Source organism: Manis pentadactyla, chromosome 12 (assembly GCF_030020395.1).
Source record: "Manis pentadactyla isolate mManPen7 chromosome 12, mManPen7.hap1, whole genome shotgun sequence".
Lineage (NCBI taxonomy): Eukaryota > Metazoa > Chordata > Mammalia > Pholidota > Manidae > Manis > Manis pentadactyla.
Window position 1 is genome coordinate 36,661,111 of NC_080030.1, and position 14,998 is coordinate 36,676,108.

General features: G+C 45.6%; 1 protein-coding gene across 7 annotated transcripts in view; it reads right to left on the bottom strand.

Moving 5' to 3' along the window:
* Positions 1-14,998, bottom strand: part of SYTL3 (synaptotagmin like 3) — a 62,887-nt gene that overhangs the window by 40,221 nt on the left and 7,668 nt on the right. For all 7 annotated transcript variants that reach the window (XM_036886798.2, XM_057489069.1, XM_036886793.2 and 4 more), the window contains exon 3: positions 2,928-2,992. In XM_036886798.2, the coding sequence (XP_036742693.2) occupies positions 2,928-2,992 (65 nt within the window). The remainder of the gene's footprint in view (positions 1-2,927; positions 2,993-14,998) is intronic.

Below are 14,998 nucleotides of genomic sequence, written 5' to 3' on the forward strand. Positions count from 1 at the left end.
CGGAAATGTCAGGATGTGCAGGCTGACTGGATCGGTGGGGTTGGGGGATCCAGTGAGGCTCTCAGGCCTGTGGCCTGGGATAAGGAATACAGGATGCGGTAGCCGGCCTCCTCAAGGCTGATTCTTGCTGCAATACACCAGCCTGTGCAGCCCCTCCCACCCTGACAGGGCTGACCCGTGGAGCCCTCGGGTACAGCAGGAATGACACAGTGTGGCTTCTGAAGCTAGGCCAGAACAGCAGTGATGGAGACAGAAAGGAGAAGAGAGCTCACGGGCACTCCGGGGTAGCGGGGCGAGGGGCTTGCCCCTTCCTGCTGGTCCTGAGCCAGCTCCGCAGCAGCCCTAGTGGGCTCGCTTCCTGCTGTTTCCATCTCCATGGAAACCACCCTCGGGGGTTCCCCTTTTCCTTTTCAGTTCTCCAGTGACACCTGTCAAACCAATTCCCTGAATTAAACTATCGCAGTTCCGGTCGCCACATGCTTTCTGTTTTCCTTGTGAGACAGGGCACAGACCCAATTCCGCTCATCAGCTACTGTGTCTGGTTCCCTGGGTGGCGCACAGTAAGGGGGAGACCCACCTGGGCCGCCCAGCCCTCCCTGCCTGACCCCGATGTCTGTCCTGACTCACCCCAGCCTTCGCTGCCCCGGGGACCCACACAGGACTACAGGGAACCCCCAACGGGCATTTTTCCTGATCCCTCCAGCCTTTGAACTCCAACTCAGTTAAAACGGGATGGTGAGAAAATGAGACCCCTCGGCATTGGAGGCAGCGTTGTAGCAAAGGAAGGAATTTGTTTTTTCTTTTTTGTTGGTTTTACATTTTGGGAGAAGCAACAAGTGAAAAGAGTGGCTTGGCTGAGGCTGGCTTTTACCACTTCAAGTCCTTTCCTTGCTGGTGTTTTCATTCCTGTGGGATGTCACCGGACAAGACAGAGACACCAGGACCCAGAGTCATTTCCTCCCTACATCTTATCTAAGTGAGCCAGAGCGGGGATCTCCTGCTGTGCGCTCAGAAGAGGAACAGAGCTGAAGAGGCATCGAGATGGCAGCGCACACGTGCACGCACGAGCTGGGCCTGCAAATTAACTCCCCTGACCGAGATTGGGGTGCTGAAATTCCCAACAACATATAAAAAAATTCCAGAAGATGCCTTCACTGAGCTGGAGCTGAGAAGCCCCACGAAGTCCCTCCCTACAGTCTCCCTGATTGTGGACTAGTTGCTGAGGGAGACGAGACTCTCTTACCACCTACAGACGCAGCCCCCCACCAGAAGAGTACCTTAAAGGACAAAGCACAGCAAGAAAACAGAGATCTTGTGCTGCCTGTCTAGATCGTGCACTAAGTGGAGGGCACCGCCCCAAGGAGCCAAAACCCGGTCCTGGGGAGTGAAGAATACCTGAGCCACCACAATGCTTTGCGGCGCATTCCGTGGGCCTCAGCATGCGAGCAGGTGCTGTGTGTCTGGGATATTAAACTTTCATGGGCAGGGAGCATTTAGGAAAAAGTGCTAACAAGGCTGCCTGGGGACAGGAGAAGGGACAACAATGAAAAAGGGGTGAGAAATGCTGGCCTCGATGATATTGCATACGCTCGTGCCTTCCTTTGCTTGGGCACCCCCTTTCGCATGACATTCCCTCCAGATTCCTAATAAACTCGACAGAAACATCATTTTTTCTCGCATAGGGAGAGTCAGGAATATAATGCAGGAGAGAATTTAATGCTGACTGAACGTGGATGTCGGTTACAGTGCCTTTTAGAGCAGCCGAGTGTCAACACTCAGAACAAATGGCTTCCTTCCCTTGCCAACGAGTGTTTGGTGGAGCAAAATAGCTTATTTCTTTACCTCCAATGGTCACTTTTTTCCAGAAAAATTAAAGTGCTTTGAGCTGCCCCATTCTTTTCAGGCCCTTCTGGGGCCCCTTGTGTGCAGTCCCCATGGCCACACATCACAGAGGAGGGTGCCACCCCGGCACCACTATAAATGGGAAGCATGCTGGCTCCACTTAATTTTGATGGCGCATGTGTGCACCTTTGTCTCGTAGTTATTCTCTTATCTCTGTGGCTCACAGCATTTTGGCAACCAAAGCACAATTTGTTTTCGCTGTGGTTTCAAGTCCCAGCTACCAAGTACAGCACTGCGTCGGCTCTGTAAACACTTTACAGGACAGTCACAGTGCACAGACCGAATGTGAGTTCCACTCGATGGGTGCTCACTTGACAACCATCAAGATCTGCTTGAATCTCACACCACCCCTCATGGTGGGCTTCAGTTACTCATCCAGTCGTTTTGGTCAGTATCATGAACAAGGGTGTGTGCTTGGTGCTGTATGAGGCTAACGAGATTTTTTTTCTTTTTTTTTTTTTTTTATTAAGATGTCATTGATATACAATCTTATGAAGGTTTCACATGAGCAACATTATGGTTACTGCATTCACCCATGTTATCAAGTCTCCCCCCATGCCCCGTAAGATGCTACAGAGTCACCACTTGTCTTCTCTGTGCTATACTGAGGCTAAGGAGATTTGGGAAGTATAGTTTCTGCCTGTGGAGAGGAAGAGAAGCAAGTGCACAAGTACTAATAGAACATAAGGCACTTGCAACAATCACGGAAGAGACAGACACCCCAGAGCTGCTGGCATTTCAGAGACAGAGACGCCACTCCCCGGAGCGAGGAGTCAGAGGGACTTTGTGGAGAACGGGCAGCTCTCAGCAGGTGGAAACGGGGGTAGAGAGGGAAGCATGAGTGGCGTCCAGTGTGAGCCAAGGCACAAGGTGGGAGACGGTAAATAAATGGCCTAGCAGGGCAGGAGGTCGAGGCCCAGATACCATGCTCTCTGAAGCTTTTTATATTCCAAAGTCTTAACACCAAGTATTTTTCAATTGGGAATTTATCATTTCACTTTAGTAGAAACGTTAAGAGCATTTACCTTCAGTTGGAAATTTCTTGGCTCGCTCTTCAAAGAACCAGTCTCCAGTTTTTATTTTGACATTTCTAAAAAACAAGCAGAAAGGCAGCCTGAGATAGAGCTGTGGGTAGCGCTGTACCTGGCTCCCAGTTGGTAGGGAGAAGGTATCAGGACATACGAGTCGGGCAATGGACCTCAAAGTGCAAATATCTGGCCAAATCCTAATTCCATGGATTTCCCACAGAGGTTAAGTGATTTGACTAGTTAGCATTCATCAGAGCTGGGAGTCTCTGCTTAAGTATAGTTCACGCTGAATGGAACATGCATATTACCATATGTGTGTGCCCAACATGTATTAAGCACTCAATGTTTTCTCAATAAATATACAAGGAGAAACAAAATTGCCATCAATCACTCTATCATGGTGACGGCGGGGAGCAATGGCATGAAGGATAATCAGCAAAGAGTTCGATGCTATCTACCTGCCTAAGAGGAAGAGCACCCTTGGGTGAGGCTAAGGTTAGTCTGTGTTAACCACAATATTTGCCAACAGCCAACAGAGCAGATTCATCAGACAAGGTTCTTGGAAGGGCCTGAAGTCTGAAATATAGGATTAATGTGCTTCAGAGGAGATCTGGGGACCTAGGCTGAGCTGACCGCTTGACAGACAGGTAAATGGCCTGCCCTTGGCTGGCTGGTCTGACAGCAGCTCCCTAGGGCATCTCTACATCCCTACATGTCCTTCCATCAGAGGCGGACTCACTGCTTGGATCTGAACTTCCAAAATGTGTTTTACTGTTCAGTTTCCAAATTTCTCAAGAAACCACCCTCAACTTCAAACCTTGGAAAGGTAGAATTACTAATATCCCTTTAGGCTGTAGAAAGGTAAACACACAGATATTATATATCACTCATACCCTTAAAATAAAATCTGAATCAAAGTTTGTCAATTCCCGGCTTATGTCAGTTTAAGAAAAATTAAAACTTCAAAAAATGGCAAATGCTCTTCTCTAAAGTATTCACTGAAATAAGTTCTCCATTAGGTTCTTTTAGATTTTATATGAACTCAAATGGCTTTTTTTAAACTTAATGCTCACAAATGCTGCAAATGTAATTAAATTAACAACTATGTGCCAACCTATGCATTTTTAAAAGAAATATCCTATCTTATCTGTGGAGCTGTAGCAGTGGTTAGAAGACACCAACCAGCTTCCTCCCATTCATCTAGTTGGTAGCTGTTGTGACCTCTGGGTAATATGTAAATAATTATTCCCAATGCTTCATGACTTGAACAAGGAAAACATATAAGGAGCATTTATAAATTTTGATAACAATTTTTATAATCAGTCACTACCATTCAGAGCTAAAAATATATAAAATGCTCAACTGTTCTATGTCTTTAGAGAGACAAGGAGAGGTTTGCATCCATGAGATCAGAAATTTGGATTATCCAATCCACTAAATGGACACAAACCCTTTAAGGAGAACTCGGCATCTCAACCAATGTTCTCCCCGGAGGCACCTGAACTCTGAGCAGACGATCAAATACCAAGGAAGGCCTGGAACGATGAACAGGGTGGTGAATCCACACTCCTTTGAAGGGCCACACCTCCCAGCTGTTCTATTTCTGAGGCTGCCTGTTTGTCCTTATAAGCAGGACAAGGCTTCACCACTCGATGAGGAGACAGGGGAGCAAAATCAAACTCGGGAGCAGGAGGCCTTGTCTGTGGCGGAGGCGGCCCTCTCAGCTAGCCCTCCCTCTCACACTCGCCGGCCCTGACCCTTGGGACCAAGGGCATTCACAGGTCAGGCAGGCACCAGGGATGGAGTGAGGCCTCGGACTGGAAGAGAGAGCAGAGCTGAGAATTCAGGGGCGCATCAAACCATGACCCTTGTACAGTCAGCTCAGCCTGCCAGACACAGGCCACCACTGAGAAGTGAAGGCACACACACAGACACAAAACAGGAGAAACACAAACAGCCCAGGGGACTGGGGGGAGCAAGGTGGGAGCACCTGAGGAAACAGTCCTCCTCCAGCTGTTGCAGAGCCTGAGCCAAAAGCAGGTATATAAAAAAACTGGCCACCCAGTCCTAGTCATCCAATGTGACCATCTGATCATCTGACTGAGTCCCAGCTGATTACTTGTGAAGGTCCAGCAGGAGTTTATGTGGCACGGACAGATTTGGACACAAACTCGCAGGTCTCTGGGGCTTATCCGAGATTAAAGAACTGAAGGTGGAATACACTGTGGTCCTAAACTGCATGATGACCTGGGCTTTTAGCGTTTGAGGCTGTTTCCTTTGAGAGCTAGATTTGAGCAGTATCAGCTGTTGCACAAGCAATTATTCCCTAATAGCTTTCATAAGAGCTCCCTGTCCACACCAGCCCAAGCCTTAAAGGAGGACCATTTATTGCTCTTTTTATCTAAGAGGTGAGCAGACCTTGCAGTGGCAACACCTTCAATGTTTCTGTCCTCCTGAGGGCTGACACAGGATAACCTGACTCACAGTAACCAGAAGATGTGTTATTATTTCTGCCCAGATGATTACTCTAATTTTGGCTATGAAAGCTTCTTGGAACATTTTCTGAGCTCAGCAATAGGTTAATTCTTTCACATTTTTCAGACGGAATCGTGACTTGCTTCTTTAAAAATACATTTCAAAAAGCAAAAGCCTAGGGTGGTGGAGAGAACAGAAGATACAGTTAGGAGATCTGAGTTCTGTGTTTGACCTTTCCACTATGTCTGTACTATAAGTGTCAAGCACATTGTGCATAGATGGCTCTTAATAAACTTCTGGAGGTTCCAGCATGCATTTTCATGGCCTTGAACTCTGCTAATGCTGTCATTTCATCAGCAAATGAGAAATAGCTCTTGAAAGGCACTTTGCAAATTCTAGCATACAAATGTTCAATAATACGATGAATGGATGACCCTAAGAGAAAGGCAGTTGGACCTCATTGAGTTCAGCCAGCAGTGAGCCAAACAGGCCTGCTGGAATGCATTTTTTTATTTTGCACCCAAATTACTCACATCTGTAGGTGGCTAAGTGGTGGCATCCATGTTTTATGTTCCAAAAAATGTCAGCATGATGTCCCTAGAGTTGCTTAATGTATTTTCCAGATGGCATTCAATGGACAGAAGGTGGAAAAACAGCTTACACAGTCAGGATTCTCCAAATGCCTAAAGAAGCGTGGTTCTTGGGCAGATCTGTGCTCCCACCAGTGCCCCGAGGGCAAAGAAGCCTCAAGAAAGCCCTGGAGGCTCATTAGACAACACACTGCAAAAACTTCAAATGGGGAAGCCCGATATTGTAAAACACATTAACTAACCGCTTTGTGCTAGCTTATCCAGCCACTTGGCAATTCCCAGCTAAATTGGTCCTATGCATGCCTACAGTTGAAAAATTTTTTACTTCAAATAATCTTGCATCTAAGATGGTCTTTGGTTACAAAGAAAACTAATGTTTTCCACTAGCTCAGCTGATCTGATTTCAACATTCTTACAGGAAAAAAGACCAAACATTGTGATTAAATCCTAGGTAACCAGTAGAGAGGTCAGAGATTTGAGATTAAGATAAAGAAATGATTTTATCAAGCTGCTACCACCACTTTTTGCACAAACTCCCTTACTAGACCTCAGAGAGAAGACAGGTCTCCTCTGTGTCACATTCGGCACTGTATTCACAGTCCCAAGCACAGCCGGGGCACATGGCAGGGGCCAGGGAATACATGTGGGTGGTGAATGAATGAATATTCCTACCTCTGCAAGGAGCCCCCAGAAAATTGAAGGCATAAGGTGGGGTCCACATAGGTAGAGCCTTGGTGGCAGTGTGCCCTGAGGCCCACTGTGCAGCATGCTCCCTGAGTGTGGGACAGGGGCCACAAACTCAGGCACCAAGCAGAATCTGCAACTTAGGAAAGCGGCGAGGGTGAGCAATAGGGAGGGGTGGCTGCTCTGGTGACTGGGGAACCCATGACAGTTTTAAGGCATTAAATGATACACAGATGTTGTACAGTCCACCAAAACAGAGCCTGTGGCTATCTGCAGCCTGTTGGCCATGAGTTTGTGATTCCAGGTTTGTTACATCAGATAACTAGCTGATGAAAGTAAGAAAATCGTACCACAGCCAGACAGAGTTGTGCTTGTTAAGGCCTTGACAATCAAAATCAGGTTAGAGGCTGGCCCATTGCTCTGTCTTCCCCACAGATCTGAGGAGGAGCCCCACTACCTAGGGGCCACGAAAGACCAGGAGCACATACTCTCAGCTGGCAGACCTGGCTGTCTGCAGAGACAACCAAGAACCTCCAACAAAATGGCACAGGCGAGAGAAACAGCCCCGAGGCCGCGCGAGGCAGCCTGCTCTCAGTGTGCAAAAGCAGCTGAGACCCGCCTCTGTGAAAAGAACAGAAGATATAAAGAAAACCCAGGCCGACGCCAAGAGATGCGGACGAGTGTGAGCGCAGAGGGGGAACTAACAAGGCGGAGGCTCAGCGAGCCGTCTGCCAACAGAACAAGCACAACTGAGGGTCTGGAAGTTTGAATCGGTGATGCAACCCAGCACAGACACTTTCCCAGACATGAACAGAAAAGGAAGACAGTACACGTTGAAGGAGAAGATAATACAAATGGAGGGTAGAAAATGAGGCCAACTTTTGTAATTAGAAGTTATTCCCAAAGAAGCCAGGCCAGTGGCCATCAGACCTGAGTTAGGAAAATATTACTGAGTCAAAAGACAAAGAAACCCGTCCCCCCACTTCACACTCATTACAAGGGCTCCTTTCTTGTTATTTTCCAACAGAAAATAAGAAGTGGTGATGAAGATGTGGAGAAACTGGAACCACATGCAGTGGCGGTGGGATTCCAAAATGGCACAGCCCCTACGGGAAGCAGTATGGCAGTTCTTGAAAAAAATTAAACAGAGAGTTCCTATTATGATCCAGCAATTCCACTTCTAGGTATATACACAAAAGAATTGAAAGTAGGGGCTCACAGAGACATCTGTGCACCCATGTTTACAGCAGCATTATTCACAACAGCCAAAAGGTGGAAGCAACTTAAGTGTCCATGGACACACGAATGAACAAATAAAATGTGATATACACACACTATAGAATATTATAATGCAGCCCTAACAGGGAAGGAAATTCTGCATGGATTACAGCATCGGTGAATCTTGAGGACATTATGCTAAGTGAAATAAGCCAGTCACAAAAAAACAAATACTGTATGATCCCACTTACATGAGGTCCAAAGTAGTTACAATCACAGAGACAGAAAAGTAGAAGGGTGGGTACCAGGGGCCAGGGGGGCAGGTAAGGAGGAATGGGGAGTTGCTGTCTAATGGATATGGAGTTTCACTTTTGCAACATGAAAAGGTTCTAGAGACAGATGGTGGTGATGGCACAACAATAGGAATGCACTTAATGCCACTAAATGGTACACTTTAAAATGGCTAAGGTGGTAAATTTTTTGTGTATTTTACCACTATTATTATTATTATTATTTTTCTAAGCAAGCACCTCCAAGGGATAGGAGCTCAAAGGAACTTTATTCCATAAAAACCAATATGGAGAAACTCATACCCAGCCATGTATAGAAACTGTTTTTAATTGTAAGAATACAGGAAAAAAAATTAAAGTTTCCAGTACATACATAAAAATAAAGCTAGCCTCAAATGTTTCTGTTATATTAAATTCCAAAAGATGATGACAATGCATATACTGAACTTTCAGATAAAAAGGCTGGGACCTAAGATTTTAAAACCCAGTGAAGTCTGTACTCATGAGAGGAGGCTACTGAAGGCATCCTCAGATATTCAGTGGCTTAGAACATATGGCACAGGTGTTCTGGGGAAAAAAAATCCTTGAAGAGGCACTTCAATTGATTGATAAATCAATCAAAATAAAGCAAAGTAATAATTTCAGACGGGACAAAAGCTAGTCTAGGCTTTGGGGACTCAGTTCAAAGTATCAGTTTCACTGCCTTTGGCAGGTTTTCACAACTGTAAAAGGGAGAAGGAATAACTGGTTTCTTATCTGTTGACTTTATTACTATAGTTACAAAAGTACTGTTCATATGGGTAGCAAGGTATACACCAGAATTAGGCAGACTTCTTTCTTTCCTTTTAAATAAAGAAGCAGTTTTGTTAATTTCTTTTAAAAAATCATTAAGTGTAAGTTTGAATCTGAGACAAAATCTAATCTCATCATGACCAAAGCGTCCCAAAGCTAGAAAAGATTTCAGAGCGTAACAGACTGAGATCAGCTTTAACATTAGGCAAAAATCCTCGGGCAACTTCTTTCAACAAAAAGGAAAGCTTATTAATGCTGATTCTTAAGTATCCGCACTAATGAAACAGTGCAAGAGTTGAATCACCTAAAATCATTAAATCTAATATGACTCCTATGGGACACTGAAACATACTTTGGCCTGATCTATGGACAGGGGCTACGTTATTGTGGAAATTCTTGTGAAAACATGACCTAAAGGGACTGCAAGCCTGCTGAGCATCCCTACATGGGCCAGAACCCTTAACTCTAGCCTACACGCTGGCCCGAAGTGCCCTCCAAGGCAGCCCTTCACTTCACTTCCGTGCAAAGTGCCGGCCTAGGAAGCAGGCCTACTGGTACTGACCGTCCCTGCAGGGCAAAAGGCTTCGGCTGTACTAAGTGAGGTGATGGCTTCAAGTAGGAACAAAAGACACAATGATACAGGAAGTTTACTAATCTCAAAAGAGTTTTAAAGTCAAGACCTGCCATGACTAAGCAAGTGCGGACCACAGAAGAAATTTCAACTTCAACAGAAGGAATGAAATGCTTTCAGTTATCATGTAAGCAGTCCCTTTAGGTAAGGGCAAAATAAACTTTCCAAAAATAACCTTCTTCAAAGTGAATTTTCACTTTTCTACTTTATGGTTTGGGGACATAAGGCTTCAAAGAACATTAAATAATCATTACTCCCATTTGGCTAATGGATGAAAAGAATATCATAAGCCTATATATAATTATCACTGATCACATTCTTACAGAAAGCAGTGGACATATAACATGTGAAATAGCCAGCTATTTAGCAAAGAACTGAAACAGATGTCATTTCCAATTTAAAACTAAGAAGTAAAAATTGTATTTCAAAGAACAAGAGGCTTTTCCCATGTAAAATTAGTCTCAGAAGCAAATCTCTTGCAAATCTGTAAATGAACGGCTCTGTAAACTATTTTACTCAATATATTTAATTTGTCTACATATACATATACTTTTTCATATGAAACACACGAACATAGTTTCTACGAGCAATGTTAAAAACTAGATTGGAAAAAAAAAAGAAATCAAGTTTTGACAGATGGTACGGAAATGTCACTTTAGCCTCGGCACCAGGCTAAAATCCTTTTTTGGCCAACTCTCCTATATCATAACTGGCATTCAATTTCTTTTCAATATTTCATGGAATTAGACCTTCCATTCACTTGAAGAAGAGAAGTGTTTTCAATAATGGCTGCAAATTATCCCATTCTCATACATTAGTTATTTGCCTTTGTAGATATAAGTGGTGAGTCGATATCTTCTCAAAACATGGGATTATGAAAATATTAAAATACCAGTCTGAGATGTAAAAGCTTACATTTTCCAAACTCTGGGAAGTTTCACTTCAAGCAGGAAACATAACTGTTACAGAACTTCTTTTGAAATGTCACTTGATTTTCAATAAAAATTATTTCAAGCAATGCAGAAAACATATCGTTCTGTAATGATACCTCTACGTTAAGTCCTAATCTAAAATGTATTTGAACAACAAAAACATCCCCTTCAATAAATTTTAAAATCTTGATTGAAGCATTAGTGCTCTGCAGCAATCCCTGAAATCCCAACCTAAGAACAAATGTGATCATAAATGCCAATGTCTGTCTGAGTTTGGAACCAAACACACTTAGGTTTCTCTCCATTAGCATCAGGCAAAGTACATCTGGGAAAGGTGAGCCGTCCAAGAAAGTGTCCTAAAATCAACAAGACCACCTGCCACAATTTGAAACCCCGAGTCTAAAAACCTTTCTTCCTATTATTTCATAAATTGCAAAACATTCCTAAGGAAGCTGAGAAATCATACCCACAAATAACAAGTTGAAGAGTAAATGATTTCTTATATTCCTAGCTGATGACAAAGCAAGTGGAAAAGATCACAGTTTGAAGGAAAAACATGTTGAGACAGTGTAATTCCTTAACAGTCTACTTCAGGGAAAAGGGGAGCTTTCTCTAGACATCTGGAATTTGATGTTACTGCATAGACCATAATTTTAAAGGGCAAAAATCAATGCAAACCTAGGTCACCACGTTCAATCCTCCCTCTCTTTAAGGAGGCTAAAACAAACAAGCAAATAAAACGGTCAGTCTCTTCCTTGATATTGCAACATAGTTGTTGCCCTGGGCCATTTCAGGGCAGAAACTGTCCACAAATTCAGAGGAGGGGGAATATCAACCAAGGGAGGAGGACACATCTATGATCTCTCTTCTTGCCTTCTTCTGCCAGATCACCTTCTGATGCGTCCTGCTCAGGACAACCCACAGCCCCTCACACTACAGGCAGCTTTCAACCAGCTGTGTTCTTCTAAGTCCTCTCCAACCTGTCCTTGCTTAATGAGCGCTTTCTGTTGCTTCTCTTTTCCTCTATTTTGTTTGTTTGTTTGTTTGTTTGTTTCCCCGAGGCCCTAAGAGCCTGCTAAGCATAAGAAGCTACCATTTTCCATCCTCAGAACTGTTTTCCATTTTCTGTCTCTTGCATCCCCTGTAACCAAGGTCCGTCATCCCTGTCTACCGCCCCTCACATTCTCCATCTCTATGGCCACCAGCCGCATCACTTCCTGCCTGTTCACTGCAAGGACTTGCACAGGGCTCCCTCACCTTCCTCTCCCGCCCCTCGGGAGGCCCCCTGACACACATGGCAGACTTGTGTATGGCTTCCCTCTGGCAAAGTGCATATGCTCACACCTCATGTCCTTGGACTACCTGTGTCTATAAGCCTCGGTTTCCTCACCTGGAAAATTGGGATGATAATAGTAGTTGCCCTGTAAGATTGACTTAAGGTTTAAATTAAACGTTTGGTGTAAAGTAATGCTTAACACAGCACCTCAAATATGGTGAGTGATCCCGTGCATTTCTGTGCTGTCCCCTCTAATACTGACCCTCTTCCAGAAATGCTCCAACCAGGGGTGTCTGGAGAGCCACCTTGAGCCAGCTTCATCTTCCCCCCACCTCCTCTGGCTCCCGAGACCCTTAGTGGCTCTGCCCTCAGCGGCTCTCTAAGTGAACACCTGTCCTGAAGGCAGGACCCTCAGGTGAGTCCTGGACGTGACACCAGCCCAAGGCCCGCACATTTCACAGGCCTCGTGTGCTGACTGCAGCGATTGGAAAGCTGGCTCAGCTTTCTAAAAATCGCTGTCCTACAGCTTCTCCTTTCCTGGTTTTATGCACCTATATCCCTCCTCCTGTCCCCACAGGGAACCTTCTTGAGGAAAGACTTTCAAGCTGAGGGAGATGCAGGGAGAGGAAAAGGACTGGCATCAGACACCCATCCTAGGCCCTGATTCAGTTATGACTGTCACCCATTCTAAAGTTTTTCCAAGCTTTATTTTTGCCATGGCCCTACGGTAGGAAGGCAGCCTGGAGTGGACAAAACCAGAGCGAGAACAAGGCCTGTGAAGAAAGGAAGCAAAGAGGAAGGAAGGGGAATGGCTATGTTGGTATAAATCATTCAGCTGCCCCCATACGACATCCTGTCAATTCACTCAAAGAATTGCAATTACCTTAGGTTTGAAAAACATCCTTATTTCAAAATAAGGAAGTTTGGGTTTTAGAAACCAGACTCCATGTACTTAGAGGGTAAACCCAGGCATGATATCCTCTCAGATGGAGATTTCAACACAGCTGGCTTCCTGGGAGATTGCTTCAGCCCATGCTCCTGTTTAAAATTTTAGGTTTTGGTTAACTATTAGAAGAAAAGATGCTGAAGATTTCATACCTTAGCAGGCAGTGTTTATCGTACATATACATATACTTCAAATATACATGGTTGATGGAAATGGGGAAGATAGTCTTAAGCCTTTCCTAGCGATCGTTTGGAATGGTTACCTGCTCTCTCAGGAGCCCAGACATGAAGAGCACACCAGGCCGGCTCATGGTAATTCTCTGTCTTTCCCCCTCAGGATAAGAAAAGGCTGAAGGGTATAGGCTGCAACCAGCCAAAGAAATGAGAGCTGCATGGAGGTGACGCTGCCGTAAGTCACGTCTGGGCATGGTCATACAGACGGGGAGGGACGCTGCTCAGGAGCAAAGAAATCTGGTAGAACAATGTCACCTGTATTTGATTAAGTGATTGAAATACATTAAGCCTTGCAAAGGGACAGGATATTTAAGGAGATGGCATGTCACGGTGCCTAATAAACACAATCACCCCCACCAGTCGAAGGGGAGAGAAAACCCAGCCACTGTACCCACACTATTTAAGAGCCTCTCACCGTCTGTGTCCCGGAGCACTCAGACGTCTGTACCAATATTCAGAAGCCATTTTCAAACCTCAGGCTCTGATTACTCTCCTGCCAATTCACAGCAGACAAACCTCTCTGCCATCTCCTAAGTTCCGTGATGTCCTTGTGCACACTCTCCACCCACAAGCAGACACTCTTGTGTTTTCCAGACATCAGTGATCAGCCTATTCTTGCTTTGATGGGGGAGTCTGGAAGTCCAAGCCAAATAGGCTCGTTATCATTTTCAAAATGGGTACTTCAGAGGTACCAATTCCATGTTGACCTTTTTTTTAAATCTCACAACACAAAAAGATTAAAATAAAAGTAGATTCAGTTTATCAGTAATAGAAAGCATACCCATTTCTTTATTCTTTATCCATTATAGGTCAGCTTGCCTCTTTCAAAAAGGCCTCATGTAAAGCTGCACAGGAAAATGGTAGGCTGGGAAGACCCTGAACTTACCTCCTCCCACAGACACAGCAAACCTACAGCTACAAATAGGACAGTTTCCTCTGAAAACTAGTCTAACTGCCTCTCCACAACAGAGGATCAAAGGACCACCTCAAGATGGGCAGGTTAGGCAGAGACATGGTCTTGCCCAAACCCCATTCCTGACATGGCAGCCCATAGTAGGGAGGGAGGGGCTCACAAGTCTGAGGTTTTCTCCTGGAGGAGTGAGGGATCTGTGCCCCACATCAGGCACCCCTGCACAGAGAGAGAGCCCCCAAAACGTCTGGCTTAGAGAAGGGGGCCTCTGTCCCAGGGACCCAAAGGGCAGTAGGGAACTGAGATACTCCTTTTGAAGGATTTGCACTCACCCTGGGACCCAGGGCAAAAGCAACAGTTTGAAAAGCACCTCAGCTCTCTGTGAGGAAGATTCGTTTGCTAATCTTAAGCCCCTCCTGGAGGGGCAGCAGACAGCTGGGACTCTCCCTAAAGACAGAAGCCCTGGCAAGCACCACTTCTGCACTCTTCTTGACCCTGCAGGTGCAGGCAGGTGCACACGGAAGCTGCCTCGCTGGGCCCTGCCAGGGCAAGGATTTGTGGCACTCTCCCAGGGCCTTGCAGAAGTCGGCAGGGGCATGCAGCTGCAGCACGCTCCCGCTGCCCTGCTGGGGCCTGAGGTGGAAGGTCCTGGCACCCGCCCACCGCCTGCTGGAGCCAGGGGCTGTGCCCTGCCACCACACTCTCCAGCTGCATTGCTGAAGCTGGCAGACATGCAGTTCACATAGGGGAGGCCCCTTGATTGCCTGGCCCTGGTGGGGCTTGTGTTCCTAGGCTGTAACAGCTGGAAAGACAGCTGTTGGCAGGCTACCATACCTGGACACTGTACAGACAATAGACTGACACACAACCCCAGTCTTCCTGTGAAAAAGGCCAATTTACTTGCCCAGGAGCTTTGCCTAAGGGGCAGGCTTCAGGTTTGCTGCACATCCAGAGACTGAAAGAGCTCTCAGTTCTCAGGGAACATACGCAAGGAGACACATCCTTACACCCTCCCCTGGCCTCACTATAGCTCACTCGTACCTCCCACAAAGGGGCTTATATATCGTTGTGGAGCCCCAAGTTTTGCAACT